At 42.9% G+C, this 22,255-nt stretch overlaps 1 protein-coding gene across 1 annotated transcript; it reads right to left on the reverse strand.

Annotated features, from left to right (window-relative positions):
- Positions 1–8,441: 8,441 nt before the first annotated feature.
- On the reverse strand, positions 8,442–8,981 carry LOC132039111 (uncharacterized). Its single transcript, XM_059429652.1, has one exon. It carries the CDS (start codon positions 8,979–8,981, stop codon positions 8,442–8,444), a length of 540 nt encoding a protein of 179 aa, XP_059285635.1.
- Between the last annotated feature and the right edge of the window lie 13,274 nt (positions 8,982–22,255).

Consider the following 22,255-nt stretch of genomic DNA (forward strand, 5'->3'; position numbering starts at 1 on the left):
ATGTAAGGCTAGTCCATTCTTTCTAAGGCATGACTCCATGGCATGAATTCTCCGGTTTTTCCATGACTTTCTTACATTCCGGAAAATTATGAGTCTATGTTCATAAAAGGCTTCATATGAGATAAAAGGTAAAAGATATGTTACGAGTATGATAACGATGATAATGAGTTGAGTATGATAACGATGATGATGAGTTGAGACTAAGGAATCCTAAAGCCATGATATGATGATTCTACAAATCTAATGATCCTATTTACGATCCCTTGATGTTGCTCGTTGTGTTATACTCACCTTACAATGTTAGTTCCTTCAGGGTGAGATAGGGTGAATATGATCACTCCATGATGTAATCGGGGGTTCTCGACCTTATGTCACCCCGATATAGTTATAGACTGTCCTTAAGCTCTAATGCATGTTTTATGACGAATGTATGATGATGATAAGTTATGATAAGTTCATGATGATACGATTCCACCGTACCTAGATGGCCGGGCATAACACCGCTAAGGCGGGCTGCATATGATTACACCGAGCCTATAAGGCCGGGCATGACACCGCTAAGGCGGGCTGCTTATGACTACACCGAGCATAGAGGGCCAGGCATGACACCACTAGTGGGCGGCGTATGATGGTTACTCGGACGCGGGTTAACGATGAGGGTATATGTGATATGTCTAAAACACATTTACTCTTAAAGGCTAAGCAGGTTATATACTCACCTTATGTTTTATGATTTCTTTATTATGTTAATTGTATTCATGCCTTATATACTCAGTACAATGCTCGTACTGACGTCCTTTTTCTTTGGACACTGTGTTCATGCCCACAAGTAGATAGGGAGGTGATCCAGATTCGTAGGAGCTATAAGCAGACTTTGAGAGCACTCCATTGTTCCGAAGGTGCCATTGATTTATTATTTTGTGTATATATATGTTTTAGGCACGACGGGGCCCTGTCCTGTCTATATGTCTAGTACTCTAGTAGAGGCTCGTAGATACGTATGTGTGGGTAGTATGGTCTCATAATTTCCTCATTGTATATATATTATTTTGAAAGCCGAAGGGCTTATGTATATAAACGTGAATATGTTTCAAAGTGAAAACGGTTTTCCCTATGATTAGAAGCATGAGAATAATGAATGAACGCAGAATGAGTATGGTGAGTAGTAGTATGAGTGATGCTTGGTAGTCAGCTATGGGTACCTGTCATGGTCCCCAGTCGGGTCGTGACAAGACCGATCCTATTAGGTCCCGCTGTCCAAGCTCGACTTGGAACGAGGCGTTAAAGCGAGATCAAAGGGCGGTTAGGCACCATGGCAAGAAGATCGAAATATCCGCCATCAGCAGGATATTTCGGCACCGATTGCATTAACAGCTATTAGCAGATTCTGTTCTTTTTTTAGAATTGTACTAGGGTTAGGACTCCTCTACTATATAAAGAGGAGGCCTCCATTTATTTTTAGTCAGTTTTTTCCCAACACAGAGATATATCATGTACTAAGCAGGCAATATAATCATCAAAATTCATTCATCTTTTCTAAGTTTCTCATTATTACTCATTGTTCAGTATCCGATCATAGGGGATTAACCTCGGTTCTCAGTACCCGAGGCCAATCAACACTCATCGCGGTCAGATCTATATATTTCATTCTACTTCTTTGTTTGTCGTATAATCTAATGTCGTTTTAAATTAAATCACATATCCTTAGCACCGCGTACAAATTCAATTGTTATCCATTTTAAGGGTAGGCCTAGGATAATAGTGGTGGTTTGATACGAATTCTGATAACACTCGATATTTTTACACTTGTTCTTTGAAGTTTGATTTCAGGTTTACCCAACATGTCAGACTCACATTCTATCAACTTTCGCGCTGAATCAAGCCACCTCGAGGGAAACGACAATGGGGTACCTAATAACAACGTACCCCCAGTTGATCCTAACCAGATCGGATCATCAATAGGCGACGTGCCGGTCGGCGGGGATAATGGAGCCACACTGCAACAGCTCCGGAACCAGTTGGACATGGCTATGGCACAGTTGCAAGCCCAGCAGGAGGTTATAGCACAACTGCAAAATCAAAATCGAGCACCCGACGCTGCTCCATCTAAACAGACCAAGGAAACCGAAGAAAGGCACATTGCTAGAAATAATGGAAACAATCTCAGACAAAATGTCGAGCTGATAAGGATGCTCGAGGAACTGACAAAACGAGTAGAATCTGGGGAAAATAAGATAGAGGCGAACGACAAGAAGGCGGAGAACTGTAATGCAAGGGTCGACCAAATTCGTGGGGCACCTCCGGTGCTGAAGGGACCGGATCAGAAAAAAATTTGTCCAAATGCCTTTTCCGCCAAGTGCATCGCTGAAGCCGATCTCGAAGAGGTTTCGTATGCCCGATATCCTAAAGTATAACGGGACAACCACCCAAAAAAGCATGTGACTGCATATACATGTGCTATTAAAGGAAATGATCTCGCCGAGGATGAGAGGGAGTCGGTGCTGCGTAAGAAGTTCGGGGAAACCCTGTCCAAGGGAGCAATAATATGGTATTACAACTTGACTGAACATTCGATTGACTCATTTTCCATGCTTGCAGATGCTTTTTTCAAAGCTCATACCGGAGCCATTAAGGTTGAAACTCGAAAATCGAATTTGTTCAACGTTAAGCAGCGAGATGATGAAACCCTTCGCGAGTTTGTCGCTCGGTTTCAAATGGAGTGTATGGACTTACCTCCGGTCACTGATGATTGGGCCATTCAGGGTTTCACTCAGGGGCTCAACTTAAGAAGCTTGATTACATCTATGGAGCTAAAGCAAAATCTGGTAGAGTACCCGACAATCGCTTGGGCTGATGTACACAACAGGTATCAATCGAAGATCAGGGTCGAAGATGATAAGATTTTGAGAGCCTCCTCGGTATCATGGCGCCCTAGTAAAGGAAATGATCGATCAAGGAGAATGACAGATCGAGAGTTAAGACCGTCATATCAAAGGTATCAGCCTTATCCACCTGATCGAAGGGGAAACAGGCGAAACGAAATCGAGCAAGAATGATAGGAGGAGCGATCGAGGCCCAAATAATCGTGGACTGATGAACAGAAATGTTGTTGATAGATCCTCGGGGAATAAAGAGGTCCCAATATTGTCCGAGTATAATTTCTGTAACGATGTAGCAAACATAGTTGCAACCGTTATCTGCAATCGGGAAACAAGGCACCCAAGGACAATCCAATCTGATCCTGAAAAATGGGATACGAGCCTGATCTGTAAATACCATCACACCCACGATCATCAAACCGAAGGTTGCCGACAGTTAAGGGAGGAGGTAGCTCGTCTATTTAATTTAGGCCACCTTCGAGAGTTCTTAGGTGAACAAGCCAAAACTCACTTCAAGAATATGGACGCCAACAAGCAAGATAGACCGGAAGAGCCTCAGTAAGTGATCCACATGATCATGGGAGGAACGAACATTCTCTAGGGGCCGATAATGAAATGCACCAAAGTTTCCATAACGAGAGAAAAGCGTATTCGTAATTATGACCCCGACGGTCCTATCTCGTTCAATGACGAGGACATGGAAGGCATCGTTCAGCCTCACAACGATGCACTAGTAATATCTGTTCTTGTTAATAAATTTAGAATTAAACGTGTGCTGATTGATCCAGGTAGCTCGGCTAATATCATCCGATGGAGAGTCATCGAGCAGTTAGGACTACTAGATCAAATTGTGCCAGCAGTCCGAGTCCTCAACGGATTCAACATGGCCTGCGAAACGACGAAGGGTGAGATTACCTTGTCGATTAACACAGCCGGAACCACGCAGCAGACCAAATATTTTGTGATAGAGGGAGACATGGGATATAATGCATTGTTGGGAAAACTATGGATTCACCTCATGAAAGTGATCCCCTCAACTCTGCACCAAACGTTGAAGTTCCCGACCTCAGAAGGGATCAAAACCGTTCATGGTGAGCAACAGGCCGCAAAGGAGATATTCACGGTCGAAGAAGCAATTACGACGGCAAAGATACCGGTATTAAACAAAGGGGAAAGTGCCAAATAACAATCACATATTTCTATCCCGGGGTCCTCAGAAGATCAGAATAGGAACACACCAGTTGAAAAGCTAGATTTCAGAGGTTCGAGGTCCTTTGTGATACCCGATGACTCAGATGCTACCAAATCCACAGTCGAAGAACTCAAGCAAGTCATACTGTTCGTTCATCTGCCGGACAGGAAGGTATACCTGGGTACGGGGTTAGCCCCCGAGCTCAGGAAAAAGTTTACTAAATTTCTTAAAAATAACTCCAATTGCTTTTCCTGGTCCCATTTAGATGACAGGTATCCCACCGGAAGTGACAGCACATAAATTGAGTCTAGACCCAAGTTTCCCTCCAGTCAAACAAAAGTGAAGGCCGCAACCCGAGGTCAAGCATGCGTTCGTCAAAGATGAGGTATCTAAACTCCTTAAAATAGGATCCATTCGGGAGGTTAAATACCCGGACTGGTTAGCTAATGTTGTAGTGGTGCCTAAAAAGGGAAACAAATTTAGAATGTGCATAGACTATAAAGATTTAAAAAAGGCTTGCCCGAAGGATTCATTCCCTTTGCCCAAAGATCGATCGTATGATTGATGCTACGGCTGGTCACGACACACTGAGTTTCCTCGATGCCTACTCCGGGTACAATCAAATACAGATGGACCCAGGGGACCAAGAAAAAACCTCTTTCGTGACTAGGTTTGGCACATATTGCTATAACGTAATGCCTTTCGGTTTGAAAAATGCCGGTGCTACCTATCAGTGGCTAGTCAACCGCATGTTTGAACACCAAATAGGAAAATCAATGGAAGTTTATACAGATGACATGGTTGTTAAGTCCCTGCGAGCAGAGGACCATTTAAAGTATTTGCAGGAAACTTTCGACATATTAAGAAAGTACAACATGAGGCTGAACCCGAAAAAATATGCCTTCGGCGTCGGTTCAGGTAAGTTTCTCAGATTCATGGTATCGAATCGAGAGATTGAGATCAACCTGGACAAGATAAAAGCAATTAAAGATATCACCGTAGTAAACGATATCAAAGGGGTGCAAAGGTTGACCGGATGGATAGCCGCCCTGAGCTGATTCATTTCCAAATCCTCAGACCAGAGCCATCGGTTCTTCTCATTGCTAAAGAAAAAGACCGACTTCACCTGGACCCCCGAGTGCTAGAAGGCCTTAGTAGAACTCAAGAAGTACTTATCGAGCCCACCTTTGCTACACACACCAAAGGCGAATGAGCAGTTGTATCTCTACTTGGCGGTGTCCGAGATAGCGGTAAGTGGTGTCCTGGTTCGAGAAGAAGAAGGTACGCAATACCCAGTTTACTATGTAAGTAGGACCCTAGGTGATGCTGAAACCCGATACCCGCACTTAGAAAAACTTGCATTGGCTTTATTGATTGCATCTAGAAAGTTAAAGCCTTACTTTCAATGCCATACTATATGTGTCCTAACATTATACCCATTGAGGAATATCGTGCATAAACCCGAACTCTCGGGCCGGTTAGCAAAATGGGCTGTCGAGATTAGCGGGTACGATATTGAATATAGACCCCGAACTGCTATTAAATCACAAATATTAGCAGATTTCGTCGCCGACTTCATGCCGGCCATAATCCTTGAAGTCGACAAAGAACTACTCCTTACTTCGGGAACTAGTTCGGGAGTCTGGACCTTATACATAGACGACGCTTCTAATATGAAAGGGTCCGAGTTGGGGATCGTTCTCAAACCACCAACTGGTGACATGATAAGGAAATCTATTAGATCTATTCATTTGACTAATAATGAAGCTGAATATGAGGCTATGATTGCAGGTCTAGAACTAGCAAAGAGTTTGGGAGTCAAAATCATTGAGGCCAAATGCGATTCTCTCCTAGTGGTCAATCAAGAGAACGGCACATTCGAGGTCAAAGACGACAGAATGTAGAGATATGTGGAAAAACTATAGGTGATCTTTCGTAGATTCAAGGAATGGAAACTCGAACATGTGCCTCAGGACCAAAATAATGAGGTCGATGCTCTGGCAAACCTGGGATTATTGGTAGAATCGGAAGAGTTTAATTTCGGCGCTGTGGTATAGCTAATGATTTCCATCATCGAGACCGGCCACGCTAAGATAAATTCAACCAGCTTCACTTGGGATTGGAGAAACCAATACGTAGACTATCTTCAAACAGGGAAGCTACCACCCGATGCAAAAGACTCGAGGGCCCTTCGAACCAAAGCAGCCAGATTTTGTTTGATCGACAGTCAGCTGTACCGGAGGTCGTTCTACGGTACTTTGGCAAGATATTTTTGGGCCGGGGCAAATCGACTATGCTATGAGGGAAATTCACGAGGGATTTATGAAAATCACTCAGGAGCCAATTCACTGGTCCGCAAGCTGATCAGAGTGGGTTACTGCTGGAACGAGATGGAGAAAGATGCCAAAACCTTCGTTCGAAAATGCAACGAATGCCAAAAGCACGCCCCGTCGATACACCAACCGGGAGAAGAGCTTCATACGGTCCTTTCTCCATGGCCATTTATGAAGTGGAGAATGGACATAGTAGGGCCTTTACCCTGGGCCCCAGGTAAGGCGCATTTTATTTTGCTTATGACTGATTATTTCTCTAAATAGGTTGAAGCATAGGCACTTGAAAGGGTCAAGGAAAAGGAAGTCATTGACTTCATTTATGACCATATAATCTGTCGATTCGGGGTACCCGCGGAAATTGCATGTGATAACGGGAAGCAGTTCATAGGAAATAAAATTAGCAAGTTCTTCGAAGAATATAAGATCAAAAAGATCTTGTCCAGCCCGTACCACCCGAGCGCAAATGGCCAAGCTGAGTAAACAAAAAATATTATACTACAGAACTTAAAGAAAAGGCTGATCGACTCTAAATATCGATGGAAGGAGATTTTACCCGAGGTTTTATGGGCATATCGCACTATGGTGAGATCGAGTAGTGGGGAAACTCCATTCTCCCTAGTATATGGAACCTAGGCTCTAATACCCGTCGAGGTCGGTGAACCAAGTTTAAGATTTCAACATGCTACTGAAGACTCGAACCACGAAGCTATGTCTGCTAGTCTGAATCTCGTGGACAAAAAAAGAGAAACTGCCTACGTCCAGTTAGCAGCCCAAAAGCAAAGGATGCAAAGATATTATAACCGAAGGGCTAACCTTAGGCACTTTCAAATTGGGGACTTAGTCTTGAGGAAGGTCACACTTCACACCAAGAACCCCAATGAAGGAAAATTGGGTCCGAAATGAAGGGCCATACAGAGTCACCGGAATAATCAGGAAAGGTTCCTATCAACTCGCGAATGGAAATGGAATACAACTTCCAAACAACTGGAACGTGACACACCTAAAATGATACTATTATTAAAGGTATGAGTGACCTTTTTATTTTCTATTCCCTTTGGTTTAAACATGCAGGCATACATGGAAGTGGACATCGAAAGCAGCGCAATAGAAGCCGAGAAGTCATAGACTTAGGACTGGAAGCACATGTTGCACTCTTTTTCCCTTCGATAGGTTTTGTCTCGAAGTGGGTTTTCTGGCAAGGTTTTTAATGAGGCAGCACCGTACAGCGTGCTACTAAAATATAGAAGACCGGTCAAGAACCGGGGATTGAAGACTGCCCATATCGGGTCAATAGTACCCGAGCTCTCACACTTCGAACTCAAGTACTAGGGGACTATCATACCCGGGGTTAATCGATACCTATGTAAAGCCAAGGCTTGAACGATAGGATTTGATGTAAGAGGACCAAACGATCGATTGAATCGTGTCCTATTAGCCTGTTCTTGCCACGACAACTATTATAAATTTGTTTCTGGTCCCATTAAGGAAAATGAGGAAATTCCTCAAAATATCTAATGTTGCATGTCATCGAACCGAACCCCCAAATATACGAAATGCGTAAACTCGAAGACTACGGTCTAAATACGAAATGTGCTAGCCTAAAAGACTACGGTCTGAACGATGAAAGGCTACGGTCTAAATAGTTAAAGACTATGGTCTAAAAATGACCGCGTTGTGCGACTCAGAGACGTCTAAGTTCGCAAACAAGGCCTTTCGCATACCACACATAACGAGAACGAGTCACTGTCACCAGTGGCGGATCCAGGATTTGAAGGTCGTGGGTGCTCACTTCGTTAAATATAAGATTGCTAGTAATCACATAGTATAAATATACAGTCACTCGAACACGGCAATAAGAAAAGTTAATGAAAAAATAACGGTTAATATTGTCATCACAAAAAGCAACTTCTAATCTCAAGTCACATGAGCTAATAATGTTATCATTACAAAAAGACACATCTAGTTGCGAATATCTTACGCTCTACATAGCAAACTAAACAACCATTCAAAAATTCATCACCAATACTGTTACGAAGCTCATTTTTGATGCACTTCATGGAAGAGAAAGCCCGTTCCACAGACGCAAAGAGCAACGGGAAGAATGAGAGTCAACTTGATAAGCAAATAAACAAGTGACAAGGTTTGATGCAAATCGGACTTAACCAACAATTTTGCAAGGTCACTAATTCCCTTCAAGTTGATGAACCTCTTGTCAGAACCACGAACATAAACTATAAAACTATTAAGCTGACAACTGAGATCCCAAAGCTTGCTACTATCAAACTCATTCATATAACATTCGACCAACCTTATTATCCTGTTCTTAGCAAAATTTTCGAATGAATTAACTGGATTCAAACTAGCCATACCGAGAAGTAAGTCAGTACTCACAAAGATCGAAATGATTCTTAAGCTCTTGAAGATGTAAATCAATAACAGCATAAAAATATCAACGCGCAAATTATGAGAATAGTTAATATCAAGAGATCTACGCTTCGATCTTCCAGGAAAGTAGCTAGCGTCCATATTTGGAATCATTATTTCATATTTATCACAAAAGGAAGAGACATCATCCATTATTAATTCAAATTCACTATCCCTCATTTTTTGTAATCTTTGCTTTGTAAGAGCGAGAAGTCCCATAGCATTGACAATATTTTGATCTATCCTTTGTAATGAGGAGCTCAACTCATTTGTCATCATTAGAACTTTCCACATCAAGTGCAACATAAAAGCAAAGCCCTTTTTGAATATAATATCTCCTAACTTCATCACGTATATTAGGGTTATATTCTGCAATAGGCTTTCTAATTCCTGGATCAGCTTCAAAAGATTCTAAATTAACACCCGAAGGAAATGTTTCCCTTCGAATTTCTGGAGCCATGATTTCCCTTTGAATTTCTGGAGCTACGGATGAAGCAACAGATGGATAAGTAGAACTAGAACTTGGTTGCCCAATTTTCCATCTCGTGATATATTTATCCATCTCGATTCACAAAGATAATTCCTACAAAAACAAGATTCACATAATTCCCAAATCAGGTTATATACAAGGCATAGAAATACTGAGTATTTCTCTTAACCATATGGGAATCAATACTAAGGAAATATTACATGTATGTTCTACTTTCTAGTCAAAATACCTTTGCCAACAATACCAGTAGTCATTGAAGAATTCCGTTCTAAGTTACCAATTTAAAGTAGTAACATTTAAATTGGTAACTATGGGGAACCACAAGTCCAAAGAAAGAACAAGAAATTACCATTTACCAATCATAATATATAATATATTCATCAAATAGTAGAAAAAGTTCCCCTCATCTGAATTTAAAGCATTATCAAATAGCAATAGCATTGAAAATCCCAAACCCAAAGTTCTGTTTTTCAATATCTAACGTTAATCAAAATACCAAATCTTATTACCTTGCTTTTTGTATTTTGATTTTGAAATTGTTGAGATTTGGGAAGAAGAAGAAGAAAGCTTGCTAGTTGTTGAGAAGCTTACTAGTTGTTGTCTTGTTGAGATTTGGTGAAGAGGAAGAAGGGTTTTGTGTAGAGAGAAAGTTGTAACCTTTTTGGGAAAGGAGATCTAAAAAGTAGAAATAGTAAATAAAAAACTCAAAGTCAACAATGAAAAAAAAAAATTAAAATATTAGAGTTTGAATTGGAAAAGTCAGATTTATCAACTTTTTTTTTAATATATAATTAATACAGTTTGGAAGGAACAAGTTTTAATGTGAAAAGATAAATAACCCACGACGGGAATCGAACACGTGACCTGAGGGCTGAGGCTGCACGGAACAGTAGACAAATACCAAAGCACCCACCAGGAGTTTTGTTCTTTGGGTGCTTATTAATATATTATACCTGTTTATTCATATTTTCTATGTAAATGATACGAAGTTCATGTCGGTTCAATAGGTGCTCGAGCCCCCGGCACGGTCCGCGTGGATCCGCCCCTGACTGTCACTTTAAATTTACTTTTGCTAAAACAGTGATACATGCTAAGGCAATGGCGCATATCGAACAAACATCAAACCGAGCCAATAAATAGTTTAATTCTTAAATGCAAAATACATGGCAAAAAACAACGATGAATAAGCCAAGCAAAAATCTTCTTTTATAAGTTAAGGATTTACAAAGGCTCAGACAGACAGCCTTGAGTCCGAAAAGACAAAAAGAAATCTAAGGCTCCCAAGCCTAATCTTTGCCTGAGCCCTCAGCATCACCCTCTGCTGATTTGAGGTCGCTATCCGACTCCTCAAGATCAAACACGACCTTCGCCTCTGTCTCGAGCCTCTTACTCTTCTCGATTAGATCTGATAAATCCACTCCGATGGCCAAAATCTCTTTGAGGGTCTCTCTTCGAGATAAACGCCGCATGTACTCGGCTCGAAAATCGCTAACCCTTTCAACAACGGTCACATTAGCTTTGTACTAAACCAACATACCATCGAAGTTCGAGATCTGGCCCAGGGCCTCATTATGTTTAACCCTCAGATTGGTAATATCATGATTGAGGGTATCACGTTCCGACTCGGCCAAAGCGAGTTTCGAACACAGTTCATCAGCTTGACCCGTCATCACACGGAGCTGCTCCTCGAGAGTCTCCAGCTCGGCAGCAGCACGAGTCATCTTTCCTTGATACACCTCGAGTTCGGGTTTTATCTCATCGAGCTCTGCCCGAAGTCGGTCTATCTGGGTCACATAGTCCTGGGCCTGAGAAGGAATGGTGTTAGCATCAGCTACTAGCAGCCTATTATGAACTTTGAAAGCCTTTACCTTTTCTGCTAATCGGTCGTGTTCCCGTCTGGCCTCAGCGGCTTCATTTCGAGCCGCTGCCAGGTCTGACTAAAGGACTGTGGGGTCGGTCAGGCTCGAAATATACTCCAGCTTTTACCGGTAGAGATCTCCGAGCTCATCTGCTTCCTGAGTCTTTTTCTCGAGCTGCTCCTTAAGGCGGTCCGCCTCCACCCTCATTCAGTGGAAACTCGTGTGCTGAAGCACGGAAGCCTGAAAGAAAAGAGAAAGCGATAGTTAAGATGGGACACATAAATAAGGCTAAGTATAATAAATAAAAACAAATCAAAGGAACAATGCATACCCGATTCAAAACATGTTGAGCCTCATTGAAAAGACAAGACTCGCCGACCTCCCTTATCTTCCTCCGATCATCTTCGGTCACCAGAGGGTATAAATAACTAGACACCCCGATCATCCCCGATAACATATTCATATCGGCTGGTACTATAAAATTCACCAACCTTTTTCGATTCGGGTCTGCACTGGGGGCCGAAAAAGTTTTTTCCAGTCTCGGGCCGGAGTTGAACCCAAAATAATTGGCGATAGGGATACATAAATGCTTGAATCCTAAACACCCCAAAGTTGGGATATCATTCTTCTCCTCTGGTCCCATCAACCTTTCGGCCATCTTGCCTTTACTCCTAGGATTGCCGGATGGAATATCCACCAGTGGGGGTGGCGAATCCTGTATGCAAATAATAGTCTCAGCTGAAGCCACAACTTGAATAGGAAGAACTAAACCTGTACCATATAAGGGAGGAATATAAGGTACCTTCGAGCCCGATGCGGATGATGTTTCCCTTGACCTAGCGGCTACGGCGGGATGTTTCTCCGAACCACTTTGGGGTAGGGGATCGACAGCAGCATCTCTGAACTCTCCGCTTTTTGACGCAAAGGTTTCCGCACCCGTCGGTCTCAGGGTATCGATATCCGAGCCCACTGGCTCTTGGTTTGAACTTTCCACCAAGGGTGGAGCGGTTTCAGTAGTGCTTTTCAACGCTTGGCTGATCTTTTCTTTGGAAGATCGATGCTTGATAAACTCCTGATCCTCATCATCAGAATGATTTTTGAGCGAGTCAATAGCATCGGTATCCAGAACCCTTGGCCGAACATCTTCTTTAGAAGGCTCTTTAATGGTAAGCCTCTTTTTTTTTTTGGTGTTCGAAGGATCACCTGAAGATTCGGAGGATCGCTTTTTCCTCTTCTCGGCCTTATCTCCCTCGGCGGCCTCCCTCCTGGTAGAAAGCTAGGCGGGTGGTTCAGAGGGATGTCCTTAACTGGAGGCCTCATGGGCAGCTTCATCGGCCAAGGCCCCTTCATCGTCTTGCCCCCGAATGCGGGTAACCTTTGAAAGACCTGTAAGGGAAGAAGAACGAGAGTCATAGCATAATACATAAGAAGGTGGAGTAACATCCCGGAGAAAGAACATACCGTGATTTTTGGCCTCTCATTGGGACCTGGACAAAGATTCGCCAGTTGCGATCAGCGTTGGTGAGCTGGGAACAGATCTTCTTAATCCATTCATCAATATTGGGAACCACATTAAGGGTTCGAGCAATTGCTATGAACATGTAAACAAAGTCAAGAGTTAGTATAAATCAAAGTTCAGGAATATCACCAAGTCAAGTAAAAGCTACTTACAGGTTAGGTTTCATTTCTCGGGAAATGGTAACTCATCAGCAGGAAAGATCCTCAGTTCTGACTCGAACAAATCTTCCCTGCCAGCTTCGGTCCCTATCTTCATCGAGGCTGGAGAAGGGAGCTTTTCTGGCTCGTTTGGTGAGCTTAATCATACCTCCCCGAAATACCCGGGGACTGTACAATCGGAGGAAATGGTTGACCGTGAGAGAAATATTCACGTTCGATGCAAAGTAACGAAGGAGTAAAACGATCCTCCAAAATGAAGGATGGATCTATCCAAGGCAGATCTCATACCGTTTACAAAATTCCACGATCACATGATCGAGTAGACTAAATGTAAAGGGGTAAGTATAAACGCTCAAATACCCCTCCACGTGGGTTGTTATAGCTTCGGTTTGGTCGGGAATAACGACCTCCATATCCTTCCAACCACAGTCTTCCTTGACCCGTTCAGTTTGCTCGGGGGTATCGTGCATAAATAATCTGATATGTCTGCACCCCGGTCCCCTTGTTGAGAAGTTTTCTTAACTTTGAAATCCCTGATGGTCAGATAATCTTGAGGGATAAAATTCGACAATACCGGCTCCGGTTTTGGGGCCTATGAAGGTTTGAAGATTTGATGAAGAATAAGTGATGAAGATATGAATGTATGGGTATGGAGATTTGCGTATTCAAGCACACGAGGGTAAAGATTTTATTGGTGAAAATTCAGAAAGTGAAAAAGTGAAAGGGAAAGGTTATCTTTTATAGGCGGGGATCGAGACGTTTGGCATTTTGTAACCGACCCCCCACATAACCGGATTATGACGCGTGGCTGGTGTCAAAGCGATATGGTGGATGGGACTTTGATCCTATCTATTCATGAGAAGCGTATGGGAGAAGGAACCGGACCAGGCTACAAACGCATTCGAGAACCAAGGAGGACAAAGCCATAGCTGCCTTCGATTCCCGGTTAAGTCATTTAACACTTTCTTTTATAGATCGAGGATCCCGTAACCAAGGTTTCAACATGGACAAGAATGAGCATTGGTGTTATTACGATTAAGATCGGGTAGGGTCGGGTATATCCCACCTCGATCATGACAAACGGGGATCGTGATCAAGGCGTTTCGGGGCAACTTTTACACAAATTTTTAAGTAGATGAAATCCGTCGAGTGGTCTCAGTTGGAGATAGGATTGCACGTGTTTCTAGGTTAACCAAGATTCAAGCTGGGGAAATGGTGGAATTCCGCTAGCCGCTGAAAGGGTTAGCCTTGAATCCTAGGCTTGTAGTCTTGCTTGTTCATCTTCGGGGAACTGAACTACCTTGAGATAGGAAAAATAAAGAGTGAGGTAGTGGACAACTAAGAAAGATTATCTTTTCAACTCCTGTTCGTTGTAAGATTACTGAAGGAAAGGTTGGTCATTAATTTTGAGGTTTTTTCTCATCGTGTAGCCGGAGAATTCGAATACCACTACATAGTTCGTTTCTCACGCATGGCTGAAAGTTCGACAAATCAAGATAACAGTGGATCGGACGTTTCACAAACATAAACAGAAGCACAAATTCAAATAGGAGATACGAGTGGAAGGCATTCAGGAAAACCCGGTATGAAATCGACCAACAAAGTTCTATTAATTTACTCCATAAGGCAAAATCCCAATTTTTATCGGATACATCAGTTCAACAAAAGGGAAAAGAAAATAGCCCTACTTTACGGCCCTAGACTTAGAATAAAAAATAACCCCCCAAGTCGGTATAGTGAGCCAAAGGTTGAGAACTTCGGCCCATACCTTTGGGCATAGCAACGACATGTGACACCGACTAGGCAACCCCAGGATTCTTCTCGGGATCAGACGAACCAGGGATACTTAGCTCTGGCAGATCTTCGTCATCGATAACTACAGTCGGCGTGGGTCCCTCACAAGGTATTTCCCGTCGAGTCTCCATGATATGGCGCGTTCTGACCCGAGAACCAATCCCTGAGTGAATAACCGAGGTGCTCGCAAAGGGCTCAGCGATAGAATGTCCTCACTGACTCCGATGTCTTTCTTTCCCAAATGGAATCCTCAGCGTCCTCTTCAATAATGGTTTTCCCTTTTGAAGATTTTCTTATTGGAAGCCCTGAAAATTGAAGAGTCGAAGTTAAAATACGACACGAAAAAATGAAAATCGTATGAGCAGATTGGGAATTACCGTGGCTTCTGCCTTTCCACCCTTCGGGTGCCATCCTCTTCCAGGAACGGCCCGAGCTATGAGAAGCTCCTAAAAGCGCAACCACTCATTCAAAGATAGTGACGATGAGCTCAGGCTCGATCAGATTCGGAGCAGGGTTCCATATCTCTGAAAAATCATCGGATGATGGGCGGTGAAGTTGAGCCGTATGTATTATCACGAACCGGTGGAGCCATCCCCTATCGTAATCATCGTTAGGGTCTATGAGGCCCCGATTTCTTCGAGGAAGCAGGTGAATTATCCCACCTCGGATTACCCAAGGTGGGATAATCCCGGCTATGTTAGCCAATATTTTGATGCAGTACACGAGCCTCCAAATCTGTAGAGCGAGCTAGCTAATACACATACGGTAATGACGACAGAAGTCCTCAATCACTCGAGGTACGGGGAGAGAGAAACTGATGGCAAAGGGATAGGAATAAACCATCGAGTAACTAACGACGAGATAATTCATCTTCATCCCACTTTCAACAGAACGGACATCAACATCCGCGCCAAAAATGTAATCCTCCCTGATCACGGGAATGGTAACATCATCAATGCAGGACTTGAACTTTTCCACAGATTCGAGGTGATAAGATACTTTGCAGCCATTCGCGTATTTGAAACCCGACGGAAGAATATCCGCCGCATGAAATTCTAACTCCTCATCAGGGCCGGTGGCCCCCGTCGGTAACAGAGGTGGTGAGTGGGGAGGGGATGCAGAATGGTCTTCACCTTATGTTAGCAACGGAAGAGAAGCCATGGTCGTGATTGACGTACAAAGCCAAATAAGGGAAGATCACGTCTTAGTGGAAGAAGATTCAAAACTCAGGAAAGGATATAAACTTGGTGAGAAATCGCAGCAAGGTTTTTGGAGAAACAGAGTTTAGTTTTAGAGAATGGAGGTAAATGGCAAAGGAAAGGTACATGAGCTTTATATAGGGGAGAGTCCAAAGGGTTTTGTAGCGGATCAAGGATTCTGACAAGGGGTGGCTTCCTAAGAAATATTAGGCGGCCGAAGTAATAATGAGCCGACATCGGGCAGAGTGCGAAAAGTTTGAAAGGATGTCTTATCCTAGGCAGGTAGGGGCTGCTCAATTAGCTTTATCTGGATCCATTTCCCGTAGTCAATATTTTAACTCGGGAAGGCTATCTGTATACGGGTAAAATTGAGGAAACAGATATCCTCAATTTCTCGATGTGAAAGCTATGCTCGGTTGGTATGAGACCAATCCTATCAGGACCTGGTATCCAAGCTCGACTTGGAACGAGGAGTTAAAGCGAGATGAAAGGGCAGTTAGGCACCATGACAAGAAGATCAAAATATCCGCCATCAGCCGGATATGTCGGCACCGATTGGTCATACAACACGTTGCATTCGTTCCTTTTTAGAATTGTACTAGGGTTAGGACTCCTCTACTATATAAAGAGAAGGCCACCATTTATTTTCAGTTATTTTTTCCCCAACACAGAGATATATCGTGTACTAAGCAGGCAATATAATCATCAAAATTCATTCATCTTTTCTAAGTTTCTCATTATTACTCATTGTTCAGTATCCGGTCATAGGGGATTGACCCCGGTTTTCAGTACCCGAGGCCGATCAGCACTCATCGCGGTCAGATCTATATATTTCATTCTACTTCTTTGCTTGTCGTATAATCTAATGTTGTGTTAAATTAAATCACATATCCTTAGCACCGTGTACAAATTCAATTGTTATCAATTTTAAGGGTAAACACATGGCACAAAATTCTAGAATTGTTCTAAATCCACTTTCTGTTCAAATTTTTTGGTGGGTTGGACTCTTGCGTTTGGCCTTTTTATAGGAAACACCAAAGAGTAAAGCTTTCAAGTTAAAGGCTTCATGAATAATAAATAGCTTCATTAATGGTAAGGGATGTTACAATTACATGCATGTGGTAACGGGCACAGAGAGGAAAGACAGGACTGTTTTTTTTTTCCAGGCACATAAGTAGTTATTGTTTAGCCACTTAAATGCATATTAAGATAAGATACCTAACAAAGAAGACAATTACAAAGGAAAAGAACAAAGGAAATAGAGTTATAGAGGACCATCGTATATTGATAGAATGAATACATAATGTTCTAATGAAAGAAAGTGCACAATGTATACGGTAAAAACTGGGTCAATGTGTGACCGGTGAGACCGGAGCCGAAGATAAGTCCAAATGAGCACGAGCATGCTTGGTCTTTTCTTCACAACGGGGTATTGTATCGGACGTATTGACCTGAAACAAGAAAAGAGTGTCCGTTGGTCCGAGTACACCGAGCCAAAATCAACGTGTCCATTGGTCCGGTTAACCGGTTGCGAGGTTGCCATGCATCAGGAAGCCGTTCTGCCATTTGCACTGACGATCGTACGGGTGTCAGACCGTACAGTCCCACCTTATTTTTTTTAGGGTTTCTTTATTCATAAGGGCTTTTGTATTGTACTCATGGCCCACAAGGCATACCTATAAATAGAGGACATTCTTTCCCTTTTTGGGGTTAGCTTTTTTCATATCTTAACATTGTAATAATCAAATATATAGAAGCTCTCTCTCTAAGATATTGGTCCGGGTTTTGTGGTGTTCTTCCTTAGCTTTGCTTATCCTTTCAATGTATTACTTAATATTCATTTGGCATAAATCATCAATCATAGTACACATTCACACAAAAGACAAAAGCGTATATATATAACTTCAAACAAATCCTTAGACATTTCATACTAACCAAATAGATTAAAGTTCATCCACATATTCTATATCTCACTTACAAATTTAATTGTTACCGAAATCTGGGGTAAACAGTTTGGCGCTAACCGTGGGACTAGGATAATAGTAGTTTTTTAATCTTTGCTTCTTTTTTCTTTTACCTGTTGATTGAAGAATCTACTAATTTTTGCAAAAAACGGACGAAACGGCAAGCAGCGGACATTCCTAACAGAACAACAACGAGATTGCGGGTCGAAAACGAGAATAACAAATGGTTACGAAAACCGGCCTGGCAGTATCTAATCGATCCAAACTCTGTTGACTCGAGAGAAGGCCTCAACCGACAGAATACCATGAATCAAGAGAATGCTACCTTTCCGACCACTGATCCCTTGAATACTCATAACTCAATTATTTTTTCCCGGGCTCAAGGCCGGAAAATACCGGATACACCGAATGAGATTAACTTATGTTTAATATTTAAAATGTTACAGGAACAAGGGACCGCCATAGCTGAACAGGGAATTGTTATAGCTCAGCTTCAGAGCAAAAACAACAAGACAGCTCCGATAAGGTCAAAAAGGGTCACCGAACCAAGGAGGGACGAAGCACGGATAGTCGAAAGCAATGGATCCAGAGCCGGTTCGTTTACCGAAGTTCTGAAGATGCTTGAGACCTTGGCAAAACGGGTCGATTCAACGGAGAAGAGGGTGGAAATGTATAACTCTCGGGTTGATCAGATCCCGCGAGCTCCACCAATACTGAAAGGGCCAAATTCAAAGAGGTACATTCAAAGGCCTTTCCCTCCTAGTGCGGCTCCGAAGTTAATCTCGAAGATATTCAAGATGCCGGATATCCTGAATACGATGGTACAACGGACCCGCAGGAACACGTGACTTCGTACACCTGTGCCATAAAAGGCAATGATGTCGAAGAGGATGAAATTGAGTCCGTGTTGTTGAAAAAATTTGTGGAAACACTATCGAAAAGAGCAATGACCTGGTATGACCATCTGCCCGAGCATTCCATCACTTCCTTCGAAATGCTCGCAGATGCGTTCATCAAAGCCCATGCTGGGGCCAAAAAAGTGCAAACCTGGAAGGCGGACATCTTCCGAATAGCCCAAAGGGATGATGATTTGTTACGAGAATTTGTGAACCGCTTCCAAAGGGAACGGATGGAGCTCCCTCCGATTCTGGAAGAATGGGCTGCACAAGCTTTCACCAAAGGGCTTAACCCTCGGAGCTCGATTGCTTCATTCAATCTGAAGGAAAACTTGTTCGAGTATGAGGCTGTAACCTGGGTAGATGTTCATAATAGATACGAATCAAAGATTCGGGTAGAGGATGACCAGCTCGAACTTCTCCCAGGACCTATAAACATGAGCAAAAGCTTTGAGAGGTCGAAGAAAAATTACGAGCCGGAGACGCGACCATCGAGGGAAAGGTACCGACCATACTCCCATTCGAAAAAATCGAGCTTCAGGTCGAAAAAATTGAGGGTCTGCCCCCGGCCACTTCTCGGGGTAGGGGCGATGTCGGCCGAACGCCCGTCACCGCCGAGGCCTATCATTTAGAGTGAGGCCGGGAGTTCGGCTAGCAATGTTAAGACATACCGAGGATATCGGAATACAACTTCAACATCAGCACCTCGGACCTCGTCTCAGCTATCGGCCGTATCACGGAGGCTAGATGGCCAAGGCCGTTAAGGTCGGACCCTGGTCAATGGGACCCAAATGTGGTGTGTGAGTATCATGAGACCCATAGGCACATAACTGAAGATTGTCATCAATTAAGGGAGGAGGTGGCTCGTTTATTAAAGAATGGCCACCTTCGAGAATTCCTGAGTGAACGAGCCAAAAACCACTACAAAGAAAGGGAGAGTCATAAATGAGCTGAGCTGATGGAACCTTAACATGTGATCAATATGATAATTGGGGGAACGGATGCTCCACGAGGGCCTATGATGAAAAGAACAAAGGTCTCAATTGCATTTGAAGGTCACACCCGGACTACGTACTCCGAGGGTTCCATCTCCTTCAAAGAACGAGGATGTGTGTATAGGCATCATTCAACCGCACAATGATGCGTTGGTAATTTCATTCCTTAATTTTCAAATCACAAGTTAAACGTATTTTGATTGACCCAGTAGTTCGGCCAACATCATCTCAGGAAGAGTGGTAGAAATAGCCTAAGGCTACTCGACTCGCATTATACCGGTAGCCCGAGTACTCACTCGGTCAATATGGCAAGATAACCACGAAGGGAGAAATTTCTTTGCCGTCAACATTAATGCACTATACAAAGATGGTATTCTACATCATCGAGGGAGATATAAAGTATAATTCTTTGCTCGGCAAACCGTGGATTCATAGCATGAGAGCGATACTATCAACACTACATTAGTTGTTGAAGTTCCCGACTCCGAAGGGGATAAAAACTATCCGAGGCGAATAGCCCGCAGCAAGGGAAATGTTCGCGGTCGAGGAAGCACACCTTTTTCTAAAAAAGCCGATCAAAGAGATTTACGAATCAATCAAGGTAAAGACACCAAAAGAATTAAAGAATACAGTTCGAAATCGAGCAGAAGAGGATCGTAATCGGCCCGCTGGTGAAGAGGACGATTTTGGTGTGCCTAGATCGTTTATATTGTCTCGGGATGACCTTGACAACCAAATCTACCACGAGAGCCGGAACAAGTCATCTTGTTCGAACATCTACCGAGATAGAAAGGTATACTCCGGGCACGGGGTTAACCTCGGAGCTCAGGAACAAGTTAATTAAATTTCTTCAAGCTAATGCCGATTGTTTTGCGTGGTCCCATATAGACATGACAGGTGTGCCACCAGAAGTCACGACTCATAAGCTCAGCCTCGATATGAAATTCCCCTCAGTGAAGCAGAAAAGGAGACCAATGGCCAAGCCAAAACATTTCTTCGTAAAAGATGAGGTAATAAAACTTTTAAAAATAGGCTCTATCTGGGAGGTAAAATACCTGGAATGGTTAGCTCATATAGTGGTGGTGCCAAAGAAAGGTAATAAATTGGCACCGCGTGTCGACTATACATCCGAACAAAGCATACCGAAGGATTCGTATCCGATGCCTCACATCGATCGAATGATCGATTCAACGGGCCGTTACGAGATGTTAAGTTTTCTCGACGCTTATTTCCGTACAATAAAATCCCATGCACTGAGGACCAAGAGAAAACCTCTTTTATTACCCGATACGGGACTTACTGTTATAATGTCATGCCATTCGGGTTAAAAAATACCAGAGTAACTCACCAATGCCTAGTTAATGGAGTGTTCAAAGAATAGATAGGGAAAATAATGGAAATTTATATTGATGACATGCTAGTCAAGTCCCTGAAAACAGAGGACCATTTAAAACATATGCAGGATACCTTTGATCTACTTCTCAAATACAACATGAAGCTTAACCCGGAGAAATGTGCCTTCGGTGTCCGATCAGGCAAATTTTTGGGCTTCGTGGTATCAATCCGGGGAATTAAAATTAACCCGGACAAGATCAAATCCATTGAGGATATTGAGGTGGTGAACAACTTCAAAGTCGTGCAAAGGCTCACCGGAAGGATAGCAGCACTGAGTCGTTTCATTTTGAGGTCTTTGGATAAAACTCACCGTTTTTTCTCACTACTGAGAAAGAAAAATGACTTTGTCTGGACACCAAAATGTCAAAAGGCTTTGCAGGAATTAAAAAGGTACTTATCGAGCCCGCCCCTGCTGCACATACCAAAGACAGACGAACAGTTATTTCTATACCTTGCCATGTCCGAGGTAGCGGTAAGCGGTGTTTTGGTCCGAGAAGGAAAAAAATACGCAATTCCCAATATATTATGTGAGTAGGACTTTAGGGGATGCGGAGAATCGTTATCCACACCTCAAAAAGTTGGCCTTGGGATTGGTAAATGCGTCAAGAAAGCTAAAACCTTACTTTCAATGCCATCCGATATGTGTAGTAACTACTTACCCACTAAAAAATGTCATGCATAAATCGGAGTTATCAGGTAGATTGACCAAATGGGCCGTAGAGATTAGCGGATATGATATCGAGTATAAGCCTAGAACAGCTATTAAATCTCAAATCTTAGCCGATTTCAGGCGACTTTACCCCCGCCATGATTCCTGAGGTCGAGAAAGAACTTTTGCTAACCTCGAGAAAGGCTTCAGGTATCTGGTCTCTACACACAGACGGGGCTTCAAACCTGAAAGGTTTCGGGTTGGGCATTGTTCTTAAGACCCTCACCGGTGATGCCATTAGACAATCGATTAGAACTATAAAATTGACTAATAATGAAGCTGAGTATGAGGCTATGATTGTAGGTTTAGAATTGGCTCGGAGTTCGGGAGCCGAAATAATCGAAGAAAAATGTGACTCTCTCTTAGTCGTGAACCAGGTGAATGGCTTTTTCGAGGTCAAGGATGAGCGTATGCAAAGATACTTGGAGAAAACTCAGGTGATACTACAC

This window comes from Lycium ferocissimum, chromosome 12, assembly GCF_029784015.1.
Source record: "Lycium ferocissimum isolate CSIRO_LF1 chromosome 12, AGI_CSIRO_Lferr_CH_V1, whole genome shotgun sequence".
Lineage (NCBI taxonomy): Eukaryota > Viridiplantae > Streptophyta > Magnoliopsida > Solanales > Solanaceae > Lycium > Lycium ferocissimum.

Coding starts and splice junctions, on each gene's coding strand:
- LOC132039111 (XM_059429652.1), bottom strand. CDS start 8,981: ATGGATGATGTCTCTTCCTTTTGTGATAAATATGAAATAATGATTCCA.